Raw genomic sequence first — 25,340 nt, 5'->3', positions numbered from 1 at the left:
CTCCCCTATTACCCTATTCCCTCATAAAAGGCCGGCAACGCACCTGCAGCTCTTCTAATGCTGTGAGTGTCCATGGGCGACGGAAGTTGCTTTCCATCAGGTGACCCGTTTGCTCGTTTATTTCATAAAAAAAATGCAATGAAGTATCTTTTATTTGCCGTAGTTGTACTTTTGATTTAATTTATAATTTTTTTGTTGGTAAAAATTCTACTTATGACGTATTTAAATACACCTTTCTAAATTATAATGGATGGGATAATGTCTTTGTTTTTACATTTCGTGCGTCGGCTCAGAAGAGAGACTTTACGCGTATTTACACAATATCATTATTTTTAATGTGTTAATGTCACTGGTATCAGCACTTTGAAGTTAAAAGCTACAACGTCATCAAATGAATTCTATTTTATATATTCTATGTCATACAGGCTGTACCGATTTGCCCACATCATATCAATTCTCATGAATTTGATAGGTTAAGCCCGGCCGCACATTGTCCGAATTCGGATCAGAAACAGTTGAATTTCGCCGGACCGCCACCCCGCACACTATCCGAAATATCCTTCCGGCGAGTTCGAGCTCACTCGGCTCAGTACAAAATGTAAGAGACAGCGCGGACGTTCAACTGTTTCTGATCAGAAATTTAGGACAATGTGCGGCCGGGCTTAAAAAGAGAGAATTATTGGAGAAATTGCGCGAAAATTATTAACACACCTTACAAACTTGGTTGAACCTTTCGTGTGTTTATTAGGTCTGTCCGTAAACCCGAAACGAAGTAAATGGCTTGTTTTCGTTGTTGTTGTTGTTGTTTGCTGTGCCAGCTATTAAAATATAATATGAATATTTATTACTTATTATTTTTCAGTGCAAAAAAAATCAAACTCAAACTCTTTTTTTTTTATTCAGAATACATTTTTGGAAATGTTCTCTGAAAGTCTACACGATGCCTACCACCGGTTCGGGAACTAACCCGGCGAAAAGAACCGGCGTAAGAAACTCGCACGGGGCCCACGTTTTTGCCAAAAAAAGTGAGAAGGAAATTAATCTTTAAAATAAGGTTTACAATGCTGTAACTTAAAATTATACAATGTCAAATCACTACTCTTAGAATGGCGATTTCTGTGCGATCTTGGAATATGCTCCAATGTAAGCGGAGAATCGGTTATCGCGCGGGAACCGTAAATTTTTCCGGAATGAAAAGTATCCCATGTCCTTTCTCGGGACTCAAAGTATGTCTATACCTTTCAGCAAAGTTAGTTTGGGCGTGAATAGGCAACAGACAGACAGACACATTTTCGCGTAAATAACATTACTATGGAAGTATGAATACATAAAGGGGTGACAGACGTGCGAGTAAGTACGCGAACTTATGGCTCGACGATCTTAATCGCCTGTGTATCAGCAAAGAACCGCGAGTCGCGAGCCTGGGGGCATGGTAATCCAGTGTGAGCGATTCTCGTGTGTCACCGTTGCGAGCCGAGTAAGTTCGCGAACTTAAAACCCGCATACTTTAAGTTCGTACGTCTATCAGGCACTTTATGCTGTTAGTTTGTACATAGGTAGAAACATAATACACTCTGTCGACATAGTTTGGAGGTTGCATTGCGTAATTAATATCAAAATGTACGATTTCCTACATAGCAGGAGTGGTCACACGTTCTTGCAACGTAATTTTAGCCAAGTCACCTTAATTTTACTACTAATTATCTCAAAATATAGTTTTAAGGTTGAAACTTTTAAGAGTAAGCAAACCCTCAGTAGAGTACCACAGGTATAATATTATGAATTTTTAAATATTTAATCTTGGTTCTTCCTTTACACCTCATATAAAAGTTTCCGGTATAGCTTCGAAAAATTAATGAGAATTTATCATTATCAGCTCAAGAAATATTAAAATAATAATAAAATAATAATATCTATGGACGCTTCACACCACGTTAGTCTGGCCCCGTGCTAAGTACCTAAAGGAATTGTGTTACAGGTACCAGATAACGGAAATATATTTAATACTTTTATACTATACATATATTTAAGATTTTTATTATATCATACACATATTTAATATACATCCAGACCCGGGAACATTGAAAACTTTTTGTTCCATCGGCGGGATTCGAACCCGCGACCCCCGGCTTGAGCTACCAACGCGCTCACCACTGAGCCACAGCGGTCGTCAAATACCTTTAAATTGAGTCTAAGTAGGCCCCCAGATGCCAGATTTAGGTATGTAAGATGTAGGTGCTGGAAATAGTATTAATGCGAGTAGATTAAGATGTCTAATCGGCCAGCATGTATAAAAATAAAAATATTTTTTTTATTTCCGAAATAATTATAGCAAGGCAACGTTTGCCGATTAGCTTGTATAATTATAGCTAGTATAATTATAGTATTGTAAATTAACAAAACAAACCAAATATAATATAAATTATAATAAAATACGCATTGATAGTTCTTACTACTGTAAAGTGTAAGGAATGGATTCGACACAAATTTTAGTATAAATCGAATTAACGTTACAACTAACCTAATTAAATAATAATAAAACGAATGTGAAAGTATGTTTGTTTTTTAATTATATAATAAAATTTCCCGCGTTATATGAGTCGAAACTGCAGTTAAAAAGACGTAACTGAAAATAGCTAAAAGCTCGCTTAGGACATGATAAGCTATCGTTACACTGTGGGCGGGGCTCGGCCGCCCAGCGTCAGGGATATATAAGCGCGGGCCGGGGCAGAGCAGCCACAACAGCAGCCGCCCTCGCCTCCGCCGCCCAACACCACAACAGCCAACACCAAAGGTACGTGACCGAGGACTAAAAGAAACGCACTCTCAACTCTCTTAACTTACAAACTTTTTTTAATAATATTTTTTTTATAAAGTTTTTATATACCTTGATTGGATTTTACTTTTCACTTTTTACCCGACTGCCAGGAGGGTTATGTGTTTGGCGCGTATCTTGTATGTTTGTAATATTCTTTATTATCTATTCTAATTACAAGCTATAATTTTGGTTTTGTTTAAATTTTAAAATAATTACTAAGTAATTTTTAAAAATTATAAATATATTTTTAAGTTTAAATAAGTTGATGAATAAATATTTAGCCTAAATTCTACAACATTACTATACGAGGTTAGTCATATTATTAACCCAAATATCCTTAGAAAACAATGTTAGCAGAAACGAAATCAAACAAGCCATAAACATGTAATAAATCAACGAAAAATTTCAACGAATGACGAGGATTAGAAATCCAATAAACATACTTACCAAGTTTTTTTTATTTTGCCATCTTTAACTTTGTCGTGTTACTTTACGTCTAAAGTGCCGGTCATTCGCTATCATTAATTTTAAGAAGTACGCGAGAACCGTAATCTTTGCACCTTTAAGAAAAGTAGCTACTTCCCTCTAAACTATGTTTATTTATCAACTCCCTAGTAGTTTCGGAGCCCAATGCAAATAAATAACCAACAATACTTTAATTCACGTTATAACTAAACATTTTGTCTTTTTTAAGTTCTAATAACTCTTGGAATAAATAATTTCAAATGCAATTATTATGGAGGGCGATAAAAATGTGTGGTTCCCCCAGGAAATTCATGAACGCTTTATATTTTACGTGGGTAAAATGACAAATTACTCGTAATTTCACTGTAAGAAGTAGGTCGGTATTAACATTTAAGTAGTAGTCACATGATCATCTCAAGAGACGGATACATTACGATGTGGTCCCCAAACAATATTATCTAATTATATTTATATTTTTTTAAGTTAAGACAAAAATACTCATTGAGAAATTTAAAGGTAAACCTCATACTGACTATCAATTATTATGGCTATTTGATAGTATGAGGTTATTGCAGAATACAATTTTATATTATATCTAAACTTTCTTTTTAAATAGTGTGGTCAGTTCTTTGAATTAACACTTAACTACAATATTTTTCTCCACGTTCTTCGTGATTTCAAAATTTATAAATGTTAGTTAAAATAACAATTTGTCCTAAAATATTATCGATATTTTCGATAAAAATAACAGTAAATGGAACATGCTAATAATTTATACTTTATTTATGAATGAATAAATAAACAAAGAGGAAAATCAAACATAATTTACTCATACGTGGAGGGACAAACTAGTTTTTCCTTTTCAAAATAAATATACTATTCAAGTATAATAGGAGGCTCGTTATGGTAATTCAAAGTTTTTTATGTTGTTCTACGAGCATTGAAAACTCAACCTGTAGTGTGAACCTGTGTAGATATTCATAATAATATAAATGCGAAAATGTGTCTGTCTGTTTCCTATTCACGCCTAAACCGCTATAATGATTATGTTGAAATTTAGTATGCATATCTGCATAGTGCATACTAAACTTTGGATACCGGAGAAATGTACGGTTTATGCGCCATAAACTAATTCAAGAGCAACGGAGTTACGGGCGTCATCTAGTATTTTATAGTTCTATTTTGCAAACCCGTAAAAATGATCATTTGAAATTGAACAAAATCTAAAAAGGCGTTGTTATCAGTAACAGTAATATTGCGTACTACGAATAATAAAAACAACGTAGATTCAATGTCATGTTGAAAATGACACGTAGCAATCGAACTACAATTATTATATACCTACGAATAATAGAATACCATACGTTTATAAAACACTAATTTTGTTTTGAGTTTGTTATTATGTTAATAATTGTTATTATTACTTATTATTTTCAGAGGGCCCAGACAAGCGGCAAGCGATTATCGTAAACGCCAACGCCAACGCCACAAAATGTATGGGATTTGACATTAGTTTCGCTAGCGAAGCGAATTTAGCGTTTACGATAATCGCTTGCCACTTGTCTACTAGGGCAGAAAAGAAACGGTCTAACCTAAGATCTCGATCAAAAGGTACCTAATGTATACGGTATAATGTACCTAAATAACATACATATCACGCGCTATTGGATGCATATAAAATAGATCAATTTTAAATTCATGTTGTAGATCAAAGTATTTTAAAAACTTGTTCTAAAATTGAATTTGAATAAGTTGTTTACTTATGTTCTACAAGGAATTGAAGACAGCAGTTTTCAATTGATATACTGTGAAAGTCAAGTTCTGCAGAAATAACACTGAAGTACACCAAAACTATTTTTTTGTAACATTAAGTAAGTTACATTAACTAAAAAATATATTATGTTAAGTCACTATAAAATAACTCTTTTTGGTGGCATATGAACAACTCTGTTAATTGCATAAATATTCTAATAAAGCATTGCTCTAGATACACAAGATATTTTCATATAACAAACAATATATTTTCATCTCAATAATGTGACACTGGTTTAAAAATCAGGCCAGCAACTCACCTTCAACTCTTCTGATGTAAGCCTGGCAACGCAGGTCGCAGGTGTGTTGGTTGTTGCAGGTCTTCTGATATAGCGAGTGTCCATAGGCGCGACGGTACTAGCTTTCCATTGGGTGACCCGTTGGCTCGATTACTCCTAGTTTTATAAAAAAAAACCGAAATGAAGCGATATTAATATTTTTTGAACATAAACAGTAGGCTAGCGTAATGCAAAATAATCCTCTTTACATTAAAACCCCGTACCTTGGTTAGTTAGTAGTTGCCTAACTTTTTAATTTATAAAATTTTGCGTAGACAGAATTTATTAAGACTGTCCTAATATACCGTGCGAAGGTATAACTAAAGAAAAGTGTTGATTAACAACTCAATTAGGTTAAAAAAGATTTCCATATTTAAAAATTCGTATTTTTCTGATATTTTATTACAAAATTTTGTACAAATTATGAATTGAGACATTGGATTCTATTTTGTAATTATTAAGGCGGTTGGCGTAGTTTTACAACATTATATCTACGTAATCGTAGACTCTGGGCTACGAAATTCGAAAGTGAGAATCTGAACAATTAATTTTAATACTTAGTTAAATGTTAATTTGTAAATAATTTTCTTATATATTGAACTTGCCCGTAGAATAACAACACGTTTCTTCTCACACTTTAACAGATTCAATAATAAAAATTGGAAATGAGAAAACATCACATTACATGAAATGTGTATAAAAATTAAATAAACGACACAAAAAGTTTAAGAAAAAATACACGTATAATATCTTCTATGATGAGATCGGTATTGTATCTCTATATCTTCTTATATATAAAATTCTCGTGTCACAATGTTAGTCACCGTACTCCTCCGAAACGGCTTTACTGATTTTTACCAAATTTTATATGCATATTTAGTAGGTCTGAGAATCGGCTACAGGCTGCTTTTTATATTAATAAGTGCATTTGTTGAATAAATAAAAGTAAATTATTACAACTCACTGACGGCGACCATTGTTTGTGCGACGGGATAGCGATGGACGTTGCCATGGTGACATACTTATTTAGTCACTTCAATAAAATAATACGGACGAAATACTTTATATGGCAAAAAAAAATATATGGTTCTTCTCGGCGGGGTAGTTCCCGAACCGGTGGTAGGCAACGTAGTTTCTTCGTTCGACTTTCAAAAAGTGTATCATGATACCCATTTTGAATAAAAAGATATATTTTTTTTTTTTTATAAGTAAAGAAATGTTTGCCGGGACAGCTAGTATGTTATAAAATGAAAAATTATTCCCAAGTGATCATCCTCTTCATAAGTGTATAACACACGTTCAGATAAATGCAAATTGCTGCATCTATTAAATTCCAACACCGAGCTTTCCATTTGCAGCAAGTATAACTCATAATTTCATTTGAAACATGATTTATTTATATATAGTTGATTGTACTGTCGGTTCTTGGTGGAAATTAATTTTAAACACGAATAAAACACAATATTACTTGCACTTTTTCCACTATATTCATTAATTACTACAAATTTAACTTAAACACGATCGGTTTTGATATAAATCATCATACAAATCAGGTTTCGAGTACACCTGATGATGATTTATATCGAAACCGGTCGTGTTTAAGTTAAATTTGTAGTAATTAATGAATATAGTGGAAAAAGTGCAAGTAATATTGTGTTTATTTGTGTTTTGATTTATTTATTTAATATTATTTATTTGCACAAAACACAAAACAAATATTTAAAAATAATCGCGGCTAAAATATTTAGTTAAAGTATTATGTATGTAATAACAAAAACCCATATGAAATTTTTTGGTACGTTTACTTCTTTTTTTTATATAGACGCTTCACACCACGTCAGTCTGGCCCCGAGCTAAGTACCTAAAGGACTTGTGTTACAGGTACCAGATAACGGAAATATATTTAATACTTGTACTTTAGTACTTGTTGTGTGTGTGTACATGTTTTTGTTTGATTAGTTTGGAATATAAAATGTAATCGAATCTTGCCGAAACTAAAAGCCAATAGGTACGTAATAATTCAGTATGCTATAACATACTAAAATCATTGATCATATTACTGAAGGAATATTATATTCTAAGTATCTGATATACTTAATGCTTCTCTGAATAATACAGGTATAAGGATAACCAAAAACATATGTACAGTATCATTTCATTTACTTGATCCGATAAAAGCATTTCTGTATCTAAAAAAACTGACATTATAGCAAAAGTAATGTGATCTTATATAGAGCATATCGTAATCCATAACATGTTTCAGACAAGTTTAAATCCCTTTCAGTAGGATCTATCATATTGATGGTCCATATAATAAATTATTACTGAAATATCGTCCGAGTACTTAGATTAAAGAATAATATAATCTGTGGGACAGGCTTGCTTGGATTTCTAAGTAATAATAATATGTTTATTGTTTAATAATAGAAGTGGGCCCCGTGCGAGTTTCTTACGCCAGTTCTTCTCGCCGGGTTAATTCCCGAACCGGTGGTAGGCATCATGTAGACGTTCAGAGAACATTTGCAAAAATTTATTCTGAATAAAAAAGTTTGAGTTTGAGAAATACTTGCAACTATTATTACGCTTACCTAAAAAAACAATTAAAATGAAATTATACTAGCTATTTGACCGAGCTTAGCTCGGTATTCGATAAAACATGAATTAAATTACATTTTCTAAAAATGATTCCTAGCTAGATCGATTTATCGCCCCTGAACCTATACTTATACTAAATTTCATGAAAATCGTTGAAGCCGATTCCGAGATAATCGTTTAAATATATTTCTAAGATGTACATAATTGTACATGAGTGTAATAAAATAAATTATACTTTAGAGTGTGCATGTAACTTAGAATAAAGAGTTCACTGTGAAAGCACCATCGCTGAAAGAAATTTGTTTTATTCTGTATGTTATAATTTTATACAAACTTTTAAAAACTATAAAAAGAAAAATTTCCCCAGGTCATCCCCACCTGGCAGAGTGTCCAGCAAGCTGTTATAATTTAAACATAATATTATATACTCGTAGCTTCTAGGTAATATAGCAATATGTTTGCAGTTTGTTTACTTCAAAGTTAATAGCTAACATCCGAGCTGCATGCAAACATAGAAAAATTACTATTCAAGGAATTGCTGGAAACTCAAGCTGAAGTTACACTTTAAGGCTTAAGCAATCATATTCATCAATATTCTACACATCTGCTAGGTTTCTTTGATTTTATTTGGAGTTACGTACCCGCAACTCTTGCAGCACTATGGGGTTTTAGTGGGCAGACCGACGCCAGGGGAATTCCCCATACCGCGGCTGATATCCGCCGGGAATGCGTAAAGCATTTCACCATGTAAAAAACGTTACTTTGATTATTTCAGTTTAGATAGGCAGTTAAATATAAAGTATGCGTATCATAGCTCCCCCTTTGAGCATCTCTCAGAACTTTAGGTTAGTGGGACCCGCTGTCGATCCTAATATGGATAATGGCACGGAAAAGGCAACAACGCTTATTTTAGCAGCTGTGGTGCAACCACTGACCTCCATTATACAAGTACGCTGGACTTATGATACCCAGCTGTTTTTTGTGCCTGTTTGCTGAGGAATCAGCGCCCCCAATGCGGGGGAAGAGAACTAAATCAGTCGCCATATTGGCGTTGATAGCAGTAGTGGGAGTACTTGGAACTAATACTTTCTACAACCAATAACGATTAAGCGGCCATTTGCAAGTTATGTCAGATTTAGTTATCTTCCCCCGCATCGGGGGCGCTGATTCCACTTCAAATAGGCACAAAAAACAGCAGTAATTTCAAGTATTAACATAAGTCCAGCGTACTAGTATAATGGAGGTCAGTGGGTGCAACCCTAAAAAGTTTTTTGCTGCTTTCCTAAATGATAGCAATTTGTTCAGAATCAACAATGAGGTCCAGTGGAGTGGTGATCATGACTGCGGCCACGCTGCTAGTCTGCTGCTGCGCGTACTCCCATCAGGTGCGTATATAAACCAAACATACACCCAATCTTAAAAATCTTGAAAGCTTTTATACTATACTACTTTACTTTTATACTATAATAACTGAGCATGAAGATACGCTTAAATAGGAAAGCTAGGATTTTTTTTTTGCAAAAACTAGAACAGATCTAAAAGATTATCCAATGGGAAAAACTATTTAATTGCTCTATTTATTAAAATCCTATTCATCTTTGATGCATGAGACGGACCACCTATTTTATATATTAAAATTTAAAAATATAATTTTTTGTTCCATATTTACTTAAATATAATTTTTATTGGGCATTAATTCCAAAGTGCATTTCCTATGGGATCATAAAATACTATAATGTTCAAGGAGATAGCCCAAAACCTTTAAAATCATCCAATTGAATACAATTAAAATCCTTTGATTGAAAATATTTGATTAAATAGAATGCCCCAAAGACTTATAGGACCATTAATTTAATTGTACAAATAAAGTTTTACACCAGGGACCTACCTCTTTGTAGTAACTTCCCTTCTCTTTAACTTTATTCCCACAAAGCTTTCAATTTAAATATCTAAAGGAAGTGGACTATACTACTAACTTGTTAACAGTTCTTACTTACAAGTGCTCATTCCTGTTGAAATTTACATTAAACGGTTCACTCAAGTGATTGTTGTAAATGAATACTTACTTCATTTGTTTTAATATATTCGGCACTGCAGATTTTTCATTGTTCAGACACTACGAATAAAAGTTCCCATAATTTTTATTTAACATTTCAGTAACATATTTTTTTAAAAATTAGGAACAAGAACTAAGCGAAGAACATTCGAGAGGTAGCTTCGACGCTGCGGGTAAGATTTATACAAACTATAAAAGTATACACGTCTATTGTATATTCACAATATTTTTATAGCACTATATACATTATAATTTCCGTGTTAAATTTCAATTTCCTATTGTGACAATGTAAATAAGCGTTACTGATAGCTTCAATACCCAATATTGTCGAATACAGCGTACCGAACTGTGATTGTTTACTAATTATGTACTTAATAGGTAATGCCGATTGTGTACGAAACCACGCACTCCTACGCTTGTTTACATTCAATGGAATTCATACTAGGTATGGCAAAACGATTCAATAAATTTCAACATAGGAAAAGTAACTCCAAGATTGTTTATAAAGAAAAGAAAGTTTTATTTCCGAATGAAAAATCTTCTCGGAAAGTCAACAAAGAAAACCACCAGTTAAAATACCGACTAGGAGAACATAACTTTAACATTTTAAGGGGGCGACTAACCCTAAAGTGTCGATTTTATAATTCATTTTCATACTTGAAAATAAGCCCCGAATTGTTTCATTTTCTAAAATTGGATACTACATTATATTTCCGAGAATTCGATCTGAGCAAAATCACGATATCTTAAAATTTCCTCGATAGAAAAAAATCACAAAGATGCAGCAAATTTTCACGAATTTTTCATTTATTGCCATAACCGTGCATTGAACTAAGTTAATATTTTAACACATTGTATAAAATTCTATCATTGAGAGATCGACCTAGCGGATTTTTGAAATATTGATTGTTGTATAATTATCGAGTTATTGAGAAAAAACTAATTGGGCGATGAATCCGCGTCGTTTTTCACCAGGCATATGAAAGACGGGCGTGAGTGTGAAGAGGACGATGTTTGATTTTTGGGGTTAGTCGCCCTCTTAAGTAACCACAAAAACCGTTCTGTCATACCTATTATGTTAGCACAGTCTACAACACAGCAGACGGTAATAAGCACAACGTGTAGTTTTTAAACAATTTCAATTTCATCATGAGAAGCACGTGCACTATAAAAATCACAATTCTTTCACTTTTTCATTCTTTTCATCACAATTTCAAAGCACCAACTTTCTCACATCTGGAATCAAATGTACCCGTTGCACAGTGTCACCAAATAATCAACTTGCACAGTTACACAGTAAATGTCCCCTCACGGTGATGGAAAGCACAGTGTTCACAATTCTGCACAACCCTTCCGCACAGTGTCCACAATTGTGCACGATCAATTCAGTCGGTGAGTATGGAGTTTGTGTATGGATTTCAATCTTATTTCATCTTAATGTTAGGTGTTCGTATTAAGATATTTTGTGCTTCATTCCAGATTACAGACAACAAGAGGCGTTGGAGAATTTCATCAAATTTCTAGTCCAATACGAGCGGCCGAGGGAAGAGTCGGGAACCTACCCCAGCCGCTCCGGGGAAAGATACGCCAGATTCGTCGACTCCCTGGGGGGTGGAAACTTCGTCCGGAATCTAGACTCTATCGGGGGCGGCAACTTCGTCCGAAATTTGGACTCCATCGGGGGTAGCAACTTCGTGAGAAATCTGGACTCCATCGGTGGTAGTCACTTCGTGAAGAAAAACCTGGACCACATCGGCGGACCGAACTTAGTTAAGAGGACCCTCGACTCGATAGGAGGCGGAAACTTCGTGAGGAACCTGGACTCCATCGGTGGGGGGAACTTCGTCCGAGCAGTCGACCCGCTAGGAGGAGCTAACTTCATTTGAAAACATTTTTGAATTCGAATTTTGAAATATTTAAAATAGTACGCTGTCTCGTGTGATACCTATGTCTTAATGTTATTCATAGATCAGTGTTCTTAAATCAAAGTGCATTACAATATTACCCAACGTTGAGGTAATTTGATTTAAAAATTATCCTATGAATACCTTTACCCTCCGATCCTTTTAAAAAAGTTAATTCGAAATTTAAATGCACGTTCCGACCGAGCTTAATCTTCAATATGGTGAGTTCATTTTATTATCTTTCATATTATTTTCCTTTTATAAAAACAATTATAATATATAAAGTTGTTGTGTGGACTAGGTCACAAGACAAGGAGCGGTAGCCCTGTAAGCGACGGTCGTCTGATGCGTCAGGTCCGGGAGGCCCATCGCCTGACATACCCCCAGGCCCGTCGGTACGAGCTAGCAAGGTAAACCTATACACACGTTGCGATAAAACTGTACAGTTTGATCATAGAAGACGTGTGAAAGACGCTTGGGGAAGTGTCAACAGATTCGCAGGTACTCTTGTCCAAGCGCCGCTTTTGACCAAGAAAATACTGATATACTGTCCCTTTTCAAATGTGCTGAAATGAATGAGCTAAGTATAAATTATTATTGAAAATAATAAAGAATTTACTCTGATATAGCATTCAAGTGTGGGTACTCTATTAAAATCATATCTACTGTGACCGAACTGTGCAGTTAAATCGTTGTCGTTCGAAGGGGATCTAATTCATTATATTTAATTATTAATTTACTTGATTGTCTTATCATAATATGCTATTCGCTTAATGAGATAGTTTATTATGTGAGTGTTGTAATATTTCTGTTGAAATTAATAGCTGTTATAATAATATTTATAACATGAGCATAATGTTTCTACTGTTTTACCATCTACGATAATCTACATAAAACGCTATATGTTATGCAATATATGTGACTAAGGGCCTGTGTCACCACTTTCTGATAAAGTGCTTAATAGGCTATTCACAACTTTTTTGACAGATTCTCCATACTTGATCTGTCAAGTTAAATGGTGGATAGCCTTATTAGGAAGTGGTGAAAAAGGCCCTTTCAATTCAATTCATTTATTTATTTGCACTAAAAGTGTAATACAGTACACCTACTGTATTACACTTTTAGTGCAAATAAATAAATGATTACCACCGTAATGAGGTTCTTATAGTCTAACACTTAAAATATTATACTATCTCTAGCACAACTAACCTTAAAATATTATACTATCTCTAGTAGACGTTGATGACAACTTGGTAGCGCCAAAATTCGTATATCACGAAGAAATCTTCGTCTCTCAGGTAAAACTTGTGACGAGTCCTTTCCCTGGACTGAAAATATCAGCAAGGAAAATTTTGATCAAAATCGGTTCACCAGTTAAAGCTTAAAAAACACCGAGGACACTCTTTTGCAATTACAGTATATTTCGGTTGTAACGACGCCGAAGGGATCATGTTCTTGTCGTCGCTATATCCGGAGGTCTCAATATCCGAAATAATAAAAAAACAAGTACAATATGTACTGACTTATTATTTATTTAAGTATATTATACATGGGTCTTATTGAAAAACGTGTGATAGTGCACTGTTTAAGTTTAGTTTTTTGTGCACGCTGTAAGGTGTACTTATAATATTATTCGTAGATGGATTGAAAATAATAATTTATGCTTGACTAGATGACGCCCGCAACTCCGTTGCGTTGAAACTCGTTTATCGCGCGGCACCCGTACATTTTTCCGGGACAAAAATATCCTATGTCCTTTCCCGGGACTCAAAGTACCTCCATGCCAAATTTTAGCCAAATCGGTTCAGCGGTTTGGCCGTGAAGAGGTAACAGACAGACAGACAGAAGGACAGACAGACAGACATACTTTCGCATTTATAATATTAGTATGGATATTGTAAATAATGAAGTTGTTTCCTATTCAAAGTAAAATACGTTTAATCCCTCGGAGACCCATTTCTGACGCACTGTCACACTAGAAATGTTCTAGTAAATCCCCCCAGTGTAAAATTACTATACTTAAAAGATAAATTATTCAGGGTGATACCTGTTATTCATTAATATTGCTCTCTTTAGCTGTAACTTATCTTCGATATGAAAGCAAAAAGAATAATTTTATTTTATTTTATTTTCAGTCCATTTCATAAAAAAATATATTTATTAAATACATTTTACTACCTATGAAGGCGTACTCAGCCAATTCTTATTGGAAAAGTGTCACAAAAATAAAAAGGCATATTCCAAAATCAAATTAATAAGTCGCTTCGCTAACAATTTAATTGGAAGTGGGCGACAAAGGGCTAAGATTAAGTACCTATCGATTTAAAATTAACAATATTACTTTTTATTTTGTTATCTTAACTTTAATGAACAAACTCCGAAGTATATTGCTTCATAACGACATCATTTCCTGTCAATCAATTAAAATGTATCTATTTTATTTCATTATAATTAATTAAACAACCATTGTTGGCACTTAATTTATTAAATAACACGTAAATAGCTACAAACATACGGTTCCCTATAGACAAACATAGCAGTTAGATGAATTTTAAATTCTGAGTGCTACTTTGAATGTGATGCAAACCAAGATAGAAAATTTTCATTTTACATGCAGACAATTTACATGCGCTTTAAAGTTGAAATTATCATAATATATTTTCATATCGTATCGTATGAATAATATAGATGAGATAGTTACCGAGTTCAACAGACTGATCACCTTACTTTTTGACCTGCATGCTCCCTTAAAACAGGTTAAAATCAAAAGGCAATCTACACCATGGCTAACTGATACTGTAAAAAAAATGATGGAGTTAAGAGATCGAAGTTTTGCAAAATGGAAGGCAACTAAAAATATGGTCCACAAAAAAGCTTATAAAGACTTAAAATCTTTAGTTATTTCAGCCATACACTGTGAAAAGCGTGCTTATTTTAATAAAAATATTAACAGTAATATTAATAAACCAAAGGTCTTGTGGAAAAATATTAAAAATAATTTAAACTTATCTAAAACTAATGACAATTTTTTACCTAACTCGTGCAATGATCCTAATATTCTTAATCAACACTTTCTTAATATTCCTGGACAACCCTTAGAATGCTCTTCTCTACAATCATACTTTGAGTCTCATTCGGCTACTAGTAAATCCAAATTTTGTTTTGCTCCTGTAACTGAAAATGAAGTTCTAAAAATTATTCAAAGTATCAAGTCCAATGCCACTGGTACAGATAACATTTCCTTGCAGATGCTAAACTTAACACTTCCTAATACCTTGAAAACTATCACCTACATTGTGAATAAGTCCTTGCAATCTTCTATGTTTCCGTCGAGCTGGAAAATAGCTCTAATTAAACCTATCCCTAAAAGTCCCAATCCTTCCTCACCCCAAGATCTTCGCCCAATTAGCATTTTGCCCTGCCTATCAAAAATAGTAGAAAAGGCTGTGTACAATCAGGTCATGAACTATCTTGAGACTAACCAAATATTACCGAAGTATCAGTCCGGTTTTCGACGTAAGCACAGCACTGTCACAGCTTTGTTGGACGTTCTGGACAATATCATTACTGCTCAAGACCAAGGCATGGGCACAATCTTAGTCTTGCTAGACTACTCCAGGGCGTTTGAAACAATTAGTATACCTCTTCTCCTATCTAAGCTGTCTTACTATGGTTTCGAGCCCTCAGTGATCGATTGGTTCCGCAGCTACCTGACTAATAGATCACAAAAGGTAGAAATAACTGACAGCAATGGTAGCAAGGTATACTCAGAATGTCGTGATGTTCCAAGAGGAGTTCCACAGGGATCGATCCTAGGCCCATTACTTTTCATACTTTTTAGTGCCGATCTATACAAAAACATAGCTCACTGTAGGTACCACATGTATGCAGACGACACCCAAATATACATCAGTTTTTTTCCAAAGGACATGCTTGAAGCCCTAAAAAAACTAAATGATGACCTTCAACTTATTGCAGAATGGTCGAATTCTAGTGGGCTAGTCTTAAATCCAATAAAATCTAAGTTCATAGTTCTGGGCTCCAAAAAACAGGTTGCTGACATCTTGGCTAAACGTCCAACTATCATGGTCAATGGACAACAGATCGAGCAGGTAAGTACAGCACGTAATTTAGGAGTGGTAATTGACTCGCACCTTAAATTTGAGCAACACATGTTAGAGGTTACTAGGGGCTGTTTTTACCGACTCAAAATGCTGTACAAATACCGGCCTTACCTGTCTGAGGAGCTCAGAATTAGGCTATGCGAAACATTGGTACTGTCGAAGCTGAACTATGCAGACACTGTAATAGGTAATAATCTGTTAGCCAGGACAGAGAAACTTGTCCAAAGAGTCCAGAATGCGTGTGTGCGTTTCTGCTTCACTGTTCCTCCTCGTGCCCATGTTACACCTTTTATTAATAATGCTAACCTCCTTAAGATGAAAGCACGCAGAAAACTTCATTTTGCCGTACTCCTTTTTGACATCATAAGCACCCAAACTCCTTCCTATTTGTATGAGAAATTATCCTGGGCAAGTGAGGTTAACACTCGTACTAGAGCCTCCCGGTACCGCATCTTGACACCACAGCATAGGACGGCCACATTCCGAGGATCTTTTAAGTATGCGGCCTCTCGCTGTTGGAACAACCTCCCACCTCCTCTCCGGGCGCTGAAAACCAAAAAAACCTTTAGTTTGCATTACAGACGTCACTTACTTTCAATTCAACGGACAGTGGTAAATACCTGAGGTGTATGCACCACTGGCTTGTAGTGAAGGTTGTCGAACGGCGTGAGGCACATAACAATATCCCATAATGGCCGGTTGCTTTTTTCTCGGTGTCCTGTTATATATTGCCACTTCACTTGGAATTATAAATTTACACGTAATTTGTTTAGATATTTCATGTATTCCTATTTAGATTTTTTTTTATTATTGCCACGTCATAAACCACGTTTTAGTAACGCAGTCCGCAGACGTCAAACCACCATTTTAGTATTATTTTATTTTTTTATTTTTACCATCTGTCAAATTTGTATTTTTTTTTTTTTTTTTTCTCTTTTCAAAGTTAAGACAACAACACCTACTCTGTTGACTTCTTGTCGCTATTATTATTTGTTTTTTTTCTGTAAATAATTTTGTGTTTAGGTTAGTTTAAGCGTTGTGAAGCCACTCATTGGCCTCTGCAGAAAATCAGTGCAGCGGGCTTGCTTGCTGCGTTTACTGAGCTGGGGCCAATTTTTGGTGTCACACAGCATTGTAGTAGTTAATTTTATAATAATATTATAGTCGAACTGTATACTTATATTATGATGTATTGTGTGATGCTAAAAATAAATCCATTCTTATTCTTATTCTTATTCTTATATCGGTTTCGTGTCTTTATGATATTAAGCTGTATATGTTTAATGTTATAGGTGTAGCTCGCGAAGAAAACTTATAGAATTTTCGAAATTATTACCACGACCAAAAATAGCTTAGCTCAGCTTCCTTGCTGGCTTACTCTTTATACGTGTCATGGAATCATGGATCAAAGTTGGTTCCGTAAAAACGAAAAACGGTGTCAAAGAACAAAGTAAATACTTTAGGGTGTGTATGTGTCCGATAAATAGAGATATTTTTTTCTGTGATTTGTATAGGCAAGCGCCCCAGCGGCGCGCGGCGTCATGAATTTACCCATACAAAAGCTTAAAAAAGTTACTCTTTAAGTGCTGCTACTTTCACAGTAAACTCTATACAGGGGACTCATACACACCCTGAAGTATTATCACTTTGTTTTTTTATATTCATTATTTTTAGTTCTTCGTTTCTACTGCGGGGCTAAAATGGTCGCTTTGAAGAATCATGATATGAATCAGAATATGATTCATTTTTTTAAAATCTCAAAATGCAACTCTGCTTGCAATTCATTTCTGTATTTTTGTACTGATTTGACATTTGTCAGTTTGACAGTTTTGACAATTCATTTGCTGAATTGATTGAGAGGAATTGCTAAATATGACCATTTTAGCCCCGCTGTACCAATTTTGATCTCTGATACGAGTACGCATATATAGAGAACGGGCTATAGCAATTTTACGTCATAGTAAAAATTTCAAACTCGATTCGAATCGGTATACGATTCAACCATTTTTTTCTTTAAATACTATCAGTCCCTTAAGTCTTAACGATAAATAAATCAGAAAAGCGAATATATTTTGTCTTTTCGGCGACGTTTTTGAAACCGCTTGTGACTACATAATGGAGTTTTGGGGATTTCTAACCCCATGAGAGTTAAGATGGAAGCTCGCGTCGTAATACGTCAACGGGTTTGAGACAGAATAATCCACTTACGTTTGCTTATGTTTGGTCCTAGCACGATTGAAAGAGTATTCTAAACAACAGAACAGAAAACAGGATAATATACTACTGCAAAGCTCTTTTGACGTTTGACAACGTTTCTGTCAATTTAAGATATGACATGTCCACAGACATTATCTTGATCTATTACTGTGGACATGTCAGGTTTTATTCGGATTATTTGTGCTATACTATACTCGGTGAAACATGGCGGTAGCGGTCATTGACTCCCTTTCAAAAACTTGTCATTTTATATACAAAGCCGCAATTGACAACATCTGACACTTCATTTTCAATCGCGGCTTATATAGAAAATGACAAGTTTTTGACAGGGAGTCAATGACCGCTACCGCCATGTTTCGCCGAGTACAGTATAGTAGGGCGCTACTACCTGTCATCTGCTACGACCTTTGCGTTTAAATAGTGGCTATTGTATAGAATAGTCATTTCTACAGATTTTCACAGTCATTATTATTAAAACAAATATTTTCCCACGGGCATTCCCACTCGCAAATTGTACTTGATGTGGCTACAGCTACCCTTTTCGTGTTAATTATATAAAAAATATACGTGAACAAATGTAAGAAATCTATCAATCATAATCAATGAAAATATGAATTCACAAAAACAGGATTGAGATTATTGTCAGGTCTCCGGATGATAGATTATTCGAAATTATTTGCCATAAAAGCCACATTGCAAGAAAAGTTCGTTTCTCGGAGTATGAAATTTTTGGACTAATTCATGTTTATAAATAATATTATTAATTTATAATAATTTACTAAACAGCAGATACCAAAACAACGGCGGAGGCTGCGTTTACCTTTACGTCGTAAAATAATATTTTATTACGACACTGATTAACATAAACTCCATACTAGAGTCAAGTTTGTCATTAAATTAAAGTTAGGCAATGATTAAAATAATAGTGTATAATAGTAGTTCCGCAACTGAACGTCTGTAGTCTGTACACTATACAGTGTACTTTGTAAAGATTGGCATTCTATGTTCAGCTGTGGATATATTTTTTTTGTTGTATGTTCAACGATAACTCCGCCGTTTGTGGGTCGATTTTCAAAATTTTTGTATTGTTGTATAGGGTAAGATTGTGGATTGGTACCATGTTCATAAAAGTGGTGATTTGATAATCAAATCCAGGGATCCAGTAGTAATCGAGGGAACTCCTTGTGAAAATATGGTGATTTTGGTTTCATGTGAATGTATTTTGGGCAAATGTTCCCAAAAAGTCAGATTTTGCACCAAGATATGCCATGGTTCGAAGGTGGTGAACAGAACTTCAACCTCCTACAAGTCTCAAAATATTTTGTCATGAAATTCACGGTTCTGAGCTGGTACCGACTTCAAAATAATGAAGATTGTATACAAAAATAGTTGAGGTTTAGGCAAATTCTGAAAGATGCACTACTAAAGAGTAAGAATAATTTAATTCTTTTTAGTTCATTTAATAATAAGTAATGTTATTGTATTTACTTGGAAGTCGGTTTTAATTTTTTGTTAATATTATGTTGAGTGTAATATTTAAGGCCATTATCTTGCAGCATGTACGGTGGCAAACGCTACCAGTGGCCCTTCATGTCGCCCGCCGAGTTCGCTTACTATGGTGAGGGGCTCCCCAAGCGAAACTTCGACGAAATCGACCGGTAAGTGTCGTATGCGGTAAGTGTGGTAAGTATTGTGTGCGGGTGAGTGTGGTAAGTATCATTTGCGGTAAGTGTCTGTGGTAACTGTCTCTTGACACGTGCGACACAAGCGTCTCGCCTCAAAGACTCAAATCGAATTTCCACATCAAAAGGCAATGCTAAGGTCAGCCCGAGACGTCGCAAAGGTTCGAAATAGTTTCCATATTTGAAGCTCTTTTTCCCAATAAAAATTTCCAATTACATTCTCTACTGTTTCGATTTTTTATTCATAAATCATTCAACTTTTATATCAAAAGTATATTTTATTCGATATTTGAAGTGAAGACTCAAGTCATTCCATGTGGTTCATTCCGCAAGGCTACTTTAACGCCATATTGTAAAATTATCAGACTTGAAAAACAGCTGTTTCAGACAATTTGTTCAACTATTATAAAATAAGGCTGCGTTGCTGCGAGGAATGTGTTTTTAAGATTCAATCACAAAACATCGCCGTGCTGAGCGACGTCATGGCAAGCATACTATGGTGATCTCGTGGACAGCGCTAGGAACTTCCGTGCCTTCAAGCGTTTTTGTCACAATTACTATTGGCAACCGTCTAACACAATAAATTGATTTAGCTCTAGCGTAGTAGTCACTATTATTATTAACGTTTATTCCCGTGGTGCTTCTCTCCTTCAGTTCTTTGACTTTCGGTCACTGCAACTTTGTGCTGTCTTCCGCTTTATATTGGAGAGGGAATCTGGAATTCTTCCTACTCCTCCTATTTTCTTCTGATTAATTTCGTTGCGGGTCCCAAGACAGCTTTAGCATGTCCCTCGGGCTACCTGAGATCATATCAAAGGGTTTTCGTGGTTGGATACCGCTGTCGATCCTGGCGACACAGGATACAGTGGTGGGAATGTGTGGTGGGCCAAAGCCCGTTAAAAAAAATTACTTAACTTTAATGAACAAGCATCCATACATTAAGTTAAAGTTAAGTTAATGCATTCAATCTCTCTGAGTGCAACCGTAAGAAACCATCATTGTAGAACTAAATGGAACTCAACTATCCGTGATGTCATAGCTCTAATTAAGTCCCCGCTCGTACTAGTCTTCCTACTTACAACTATCATCCTCACATATCCTCAGGGGAGTTATGTAACAAACAAGAGCTCCTAACTTTCAACCAACAAGATAAATGTGTCCTGACATAATCAAATGAACATAAAGCTAGCTTCTTCTTTGATACTATCATTGTTATCGCTACTTTTCTTGCGATAATTCAAATTCTCTATCCTCTTGTTAAATAATTAGATACATAACAATATACTTACGAAAAACTTTATATTATTTGAACTATAGGAAAGTTACATTAAACAGTTTAAAGACTACAAAATATCTAGATTCTTGCAGATATTGCTTTTTAAAAATTATTATTTATTAATTACATAGTATAAAAAATTGTGCAGATAGTATCTATTTATGTTATTGTTTTATGATAACACATTTTCTAATACTTATATACTTATAGTGGGTTAAGGAGGTTACGTAATATACAACAGAGTTGCATTCGCGGAATTAATATTAAAATTACATAATATGTTCCCTATGTTTCATCGCTAATTGTTAATATCCAAATCTGAAAGCTGCATTTATCGGACTAAAACTATTTTACGCTTGAGCTCTGGTCTAAAGCAATTTAGCTTAGACAAACAACGTACAGATTTTAACATGAAGTTATTCGTTTATTTTCATGAACACACAAAATGAATATACTTCAGACATACATCAAGATGATGATGATCTATGTCTGTGGAGTATACTAGTATTAAACTTAACACAATATTATAAGGACTATAGTGACTTTCAAACACATATCACTAACAATCAACCTATAACAACCAAATAATAAAAAAAAATCTAAATGACAAAAAATCGGCCAAGTGCAAGTCGGGCTCGCGCACGAAGGGTTCACGTACCATTATAGAGCAAAATTAGGCCAAAAATTTCAACTCTCTAGCTATAACCCTTCTTGAGTTACAGCCTGGAGATAGACAGACAGACAGACCGACAACGAAGTCTTAGTAATAGGGTCCCGTTTTTACCCTTTGGGTACGGAACCCCAAAATATGTCGTGAAAATATTTCGTTTCTTCTACCTACAGTATGCTGAAACCGCATTGTTGATGTGTTTCAGGTCAAACCTGGACAGCTTTGTGAAGAAGCGTAACTTCGACGAGATCGACCAGACCTCCATGCCCTTCCCCTCCAAGAGGTTCGCGTACAGGCGCAGCGGTGATGATGATGGACTAGTGTAAGTTACTAGAAACCCAGATCTTGATGCAATGCGTATATCTATGGAGTTATACCAGAGTAAACAGAACTAACGAGTAGGCCGAAAAGAGATCTCGAAGTTTATACGTTTAGCTATGTCCGCACTATGCGCTTTCGTCTTCAATTTTCGTCATCCTATTTCATTCAACTTTCGTTTTGGCGCATTTAATAATTGAATGCGTCAACGAATGCAACGCCAACATAGTCATTTTTGAAGTTTTGGATACGTTCAGAGAGCATGGCGCGTCGCGGGCATGCCTCACGTTCGCTGTTGACTGCGCTATAACGCATGCCCTTGACGAACAGAAAAAGGCACAGTGTGGACAAAGCTATTGACGTAGTATGCCATATCTTCAGCCGTGCGCCGTACGCGTAGCATGTTGAAATTGACACACCGTAGATGCAATATCTTTTTCTCCAACGACTTCTTAGATTATAAAAGATCAGAGAAAGTTAGAGATAATTATTTAGAAAAAGTTACCGATATTGAAAGAGTTTAACTGTTGCACTAGAGATGATTATTTAATTATTATAATTAAATGAAAAAATTGACAGATATGTATTATGTGACGCCGCGTTAAAGTAATAAATAAAATGATTTATTACTATATATAGGATATGTTTTAGATCCCTGTTTTTATAGTTTTTTTTTTAATTATTCTGTATTATAAAAGTTGACCAATCGTGTTATCCTATGGGTAATTCAAAGATAAAGACATGATCAATACTGACAATGAACTTTAATATCTTAGCTTTAGTCATTGTTGAGAAAAATTGATTGAGATTAACAAAGCGTCACCTTAATTACAGTTAAGTTATTAATATTTGTCTCTGAATGCTTCAGTTAGCATCATTATGTGGTGTTGAGTTTTATTTTATAAGAGAGACGTTGGCAAGGTCAGTTAGCGTTATCAAATAATAGTTTTTACGCAACGAAATATCTGAATCAATACCATGTTCACGATATACCACGGTTACATTCGTTTCGGAGGCAGGTTGGTGCCAATCGGCAATAGCTTGACACACATGGCGTACCCTCCTGGAATTTTATCTAGGGAGAGGATGGACAAAGGACGTTTATTTTATCTTTTAGTAACTTTAAAGTATCAGTATAATAATTCAATAAGCTCTTTCTTTGTATTAGACCACATTGTTTGAACTTCGATATGTTTAGTTGTTCTAAATCTCTGCGATTATGATAACGATTTTATTTAAAGAAAACAAGTAAAACTCTACATCCTCCAATATAATATTATACACAAGCGTTTTTAGAATTTTTAGAATTTTTAACGATTGCACTCAAAAACAGTTACAATTATTTTATATGACTTTTAATGAAAACTTTTATAGAAAACATAATATGGATTTCATATCAAAACCTTCTCTTACTCATCAATTATCATAATGTAACCTCTCCAAGTATTATGATCCAAACACTCAATCTCATTTTTAATCTCATTATTGTTGACATTAATTGCACATACTATTTGTTGTCTATAGACATTAGACATCTACGCAAATATATGGCTATCCATAATGGCCTAACGTGAAGAGGGGCCTTTAAACTTTGTATCTTAAGTTTAACACGCTTTTTTTAGCTTGGATTGTGTGTATACAGTAACGAAATCTTTGAACACGATTTTTACCTACCTCAAGTCTAATTAATTTGAAATTTGAGCCAATGACAATGCAATAATAATTTGTTAAAATTTAAAAAATATATAAAAAACAGCATGTTTCTTTTAGTTTTCTTAACTATTATATATTTTCAGGCCAGCCGAATTCGACGAGATCGACCTCTCAGGTTTCCCCATCGGCTCCAAGCGAGGATAAACCACTCTATGTCCATAGAAATAAGAGCTTCATCCTAATGTACCTTAATGCCGAATATTATGTTAGTAGATACAGATAGATTAGTATGTTTGTCAATTTCAAATACCTTAACTGTTGTATAGAGTATATAACCATATTAATATTAATATTATAGCAGAGTTATAGCAGAGATATTAACGGTTTATCTAAGTCACAAATTATATAATATATTATTTATGTCTGTTTAGTATCTGGGTTGAAAAACTGTACTGCGGGGCTAAAATGGTCGCTTTGGAGAGTCATATTATGAATCATGATATGATTCATTTTTTTTAAATCTCAATAGTCACTCTGCTTGCAATTCATGTCTAGTAATTCGTACTAACTTGACATTCATCAGTTTGACTGTTTTGACGATTCAGTTTCTGTATTGACTTTAGAGGAATTGCAAAATGCGACCATTTTAGCCCCGCTGTATGTTAGTTGTTTTCTTAAAAACTATTAAATTATGCATTATAACTAACAAATATTATGATATTGATTATATAAAATATTTACCGTCTACCTTAGTATGAGGTTACGCCGGTTCTTCTCGCCGGGATAGTTCCCGAACCGGTGGTAGGCACCGTAGCTAATATTAACATTCTGAAAGTATTTTCTTAAAATCTACTCAGAAATAAAACATTTTTTTTTAATTTTTTTTTAATTAAAGTTTAAAACATTAATATGTACTTTAAAATAAGAATGATATTTTTCATGTAATAAATTATTGTTGGAAATATTAAATTTTTTTATTTAATAACTTTATCACGTATTATATATTTTAGAAGCTTTTTTAGCTCAATAAGGTTCTATAACAGAGGGTATAACATTCAATTTGTTTACATTATAAACTTGAAAAATAAGGTTAACTTCTTCGGGTGCCTCTTTAAGATTAATGAACATAAGTTCAAGCATAAACCCCATAATTTTAAGATTCCTTAAGACAAGTCATTTAATTGAAAAACAACGAACATTAAGCCACTCGTTAAGGTTCCACAGAGTGTTAATTAATATGGGAAGAAAGGAGTGAGAATATTCATTTTATTTTACCTCGTATTTCGTTGGCATAAGGCGTACATGTTTTTAGGGTTCCGTACCCAAAGGGTAAAAACGGGACCCTATTACTGAGACTTCGATGTCTGTCCGTCTGTCTCCAGGCTGTAACTTAAGAACGGTAATAGCTATAGAGTTTATAATTTCACAGATTATGTATTTCTATTGCCGCTATAACACCAAATACTAAAAAC

At 34.5% G+C, this 25,340-nt stretch overlaps 1 protein-coding gene across 1 annotated transcript; it reads left to right on the top strand.

Moving 5' to 3' along the window:
* Positions 1-2,749: 2,749 nt before the first annotated feature.
* On the top strand, positions 2,750-24,356 carry LOC121733334 (orcokinin peptides type A-like). Its single transcript, XM_042123550.1, has 8 exons — positions 2,750-2,794; positions 9,274-9,353; positions 10,149-10,197; positions 11,504-11,908; positions 12,230-12,338; positions 19,826-19,927; positions 22,103-22,219; positions 24,012-24,356. The coding sequence occupies exons 2-8, from the start codon at positions 9,282-9,284 to the stop codon at positions 24,070-24,072; spliced, it is 915 nt and encodes a 304-aa protein (XP_041979484.1). The 5' UTR covers positions 2,750-2,794; positions 9,274-9,281; the 3' UTR covers positions 24,073-24,356.
* Positions 24,357-25,340: the final 984 nt, after the last annotated feature.

This window comes from Aricia agestis, chromosome 13 (genome assembly GCF_905147365.1).
Source record: "Aricia agestis chromosome 13, ilAriAges1.1, whole genome shotgun sequence".
Lineage (NCBI taxonomy): Eukaryota > Metazoa > Arthropoda > Insecta > Lepidoptera > Lycaenidae > Aricia > Aricia agestis.
Note: the sequence above shows the minus strand (reverse complement) of the source record. Positions and strands in the feature narration are given on the sequence as shown.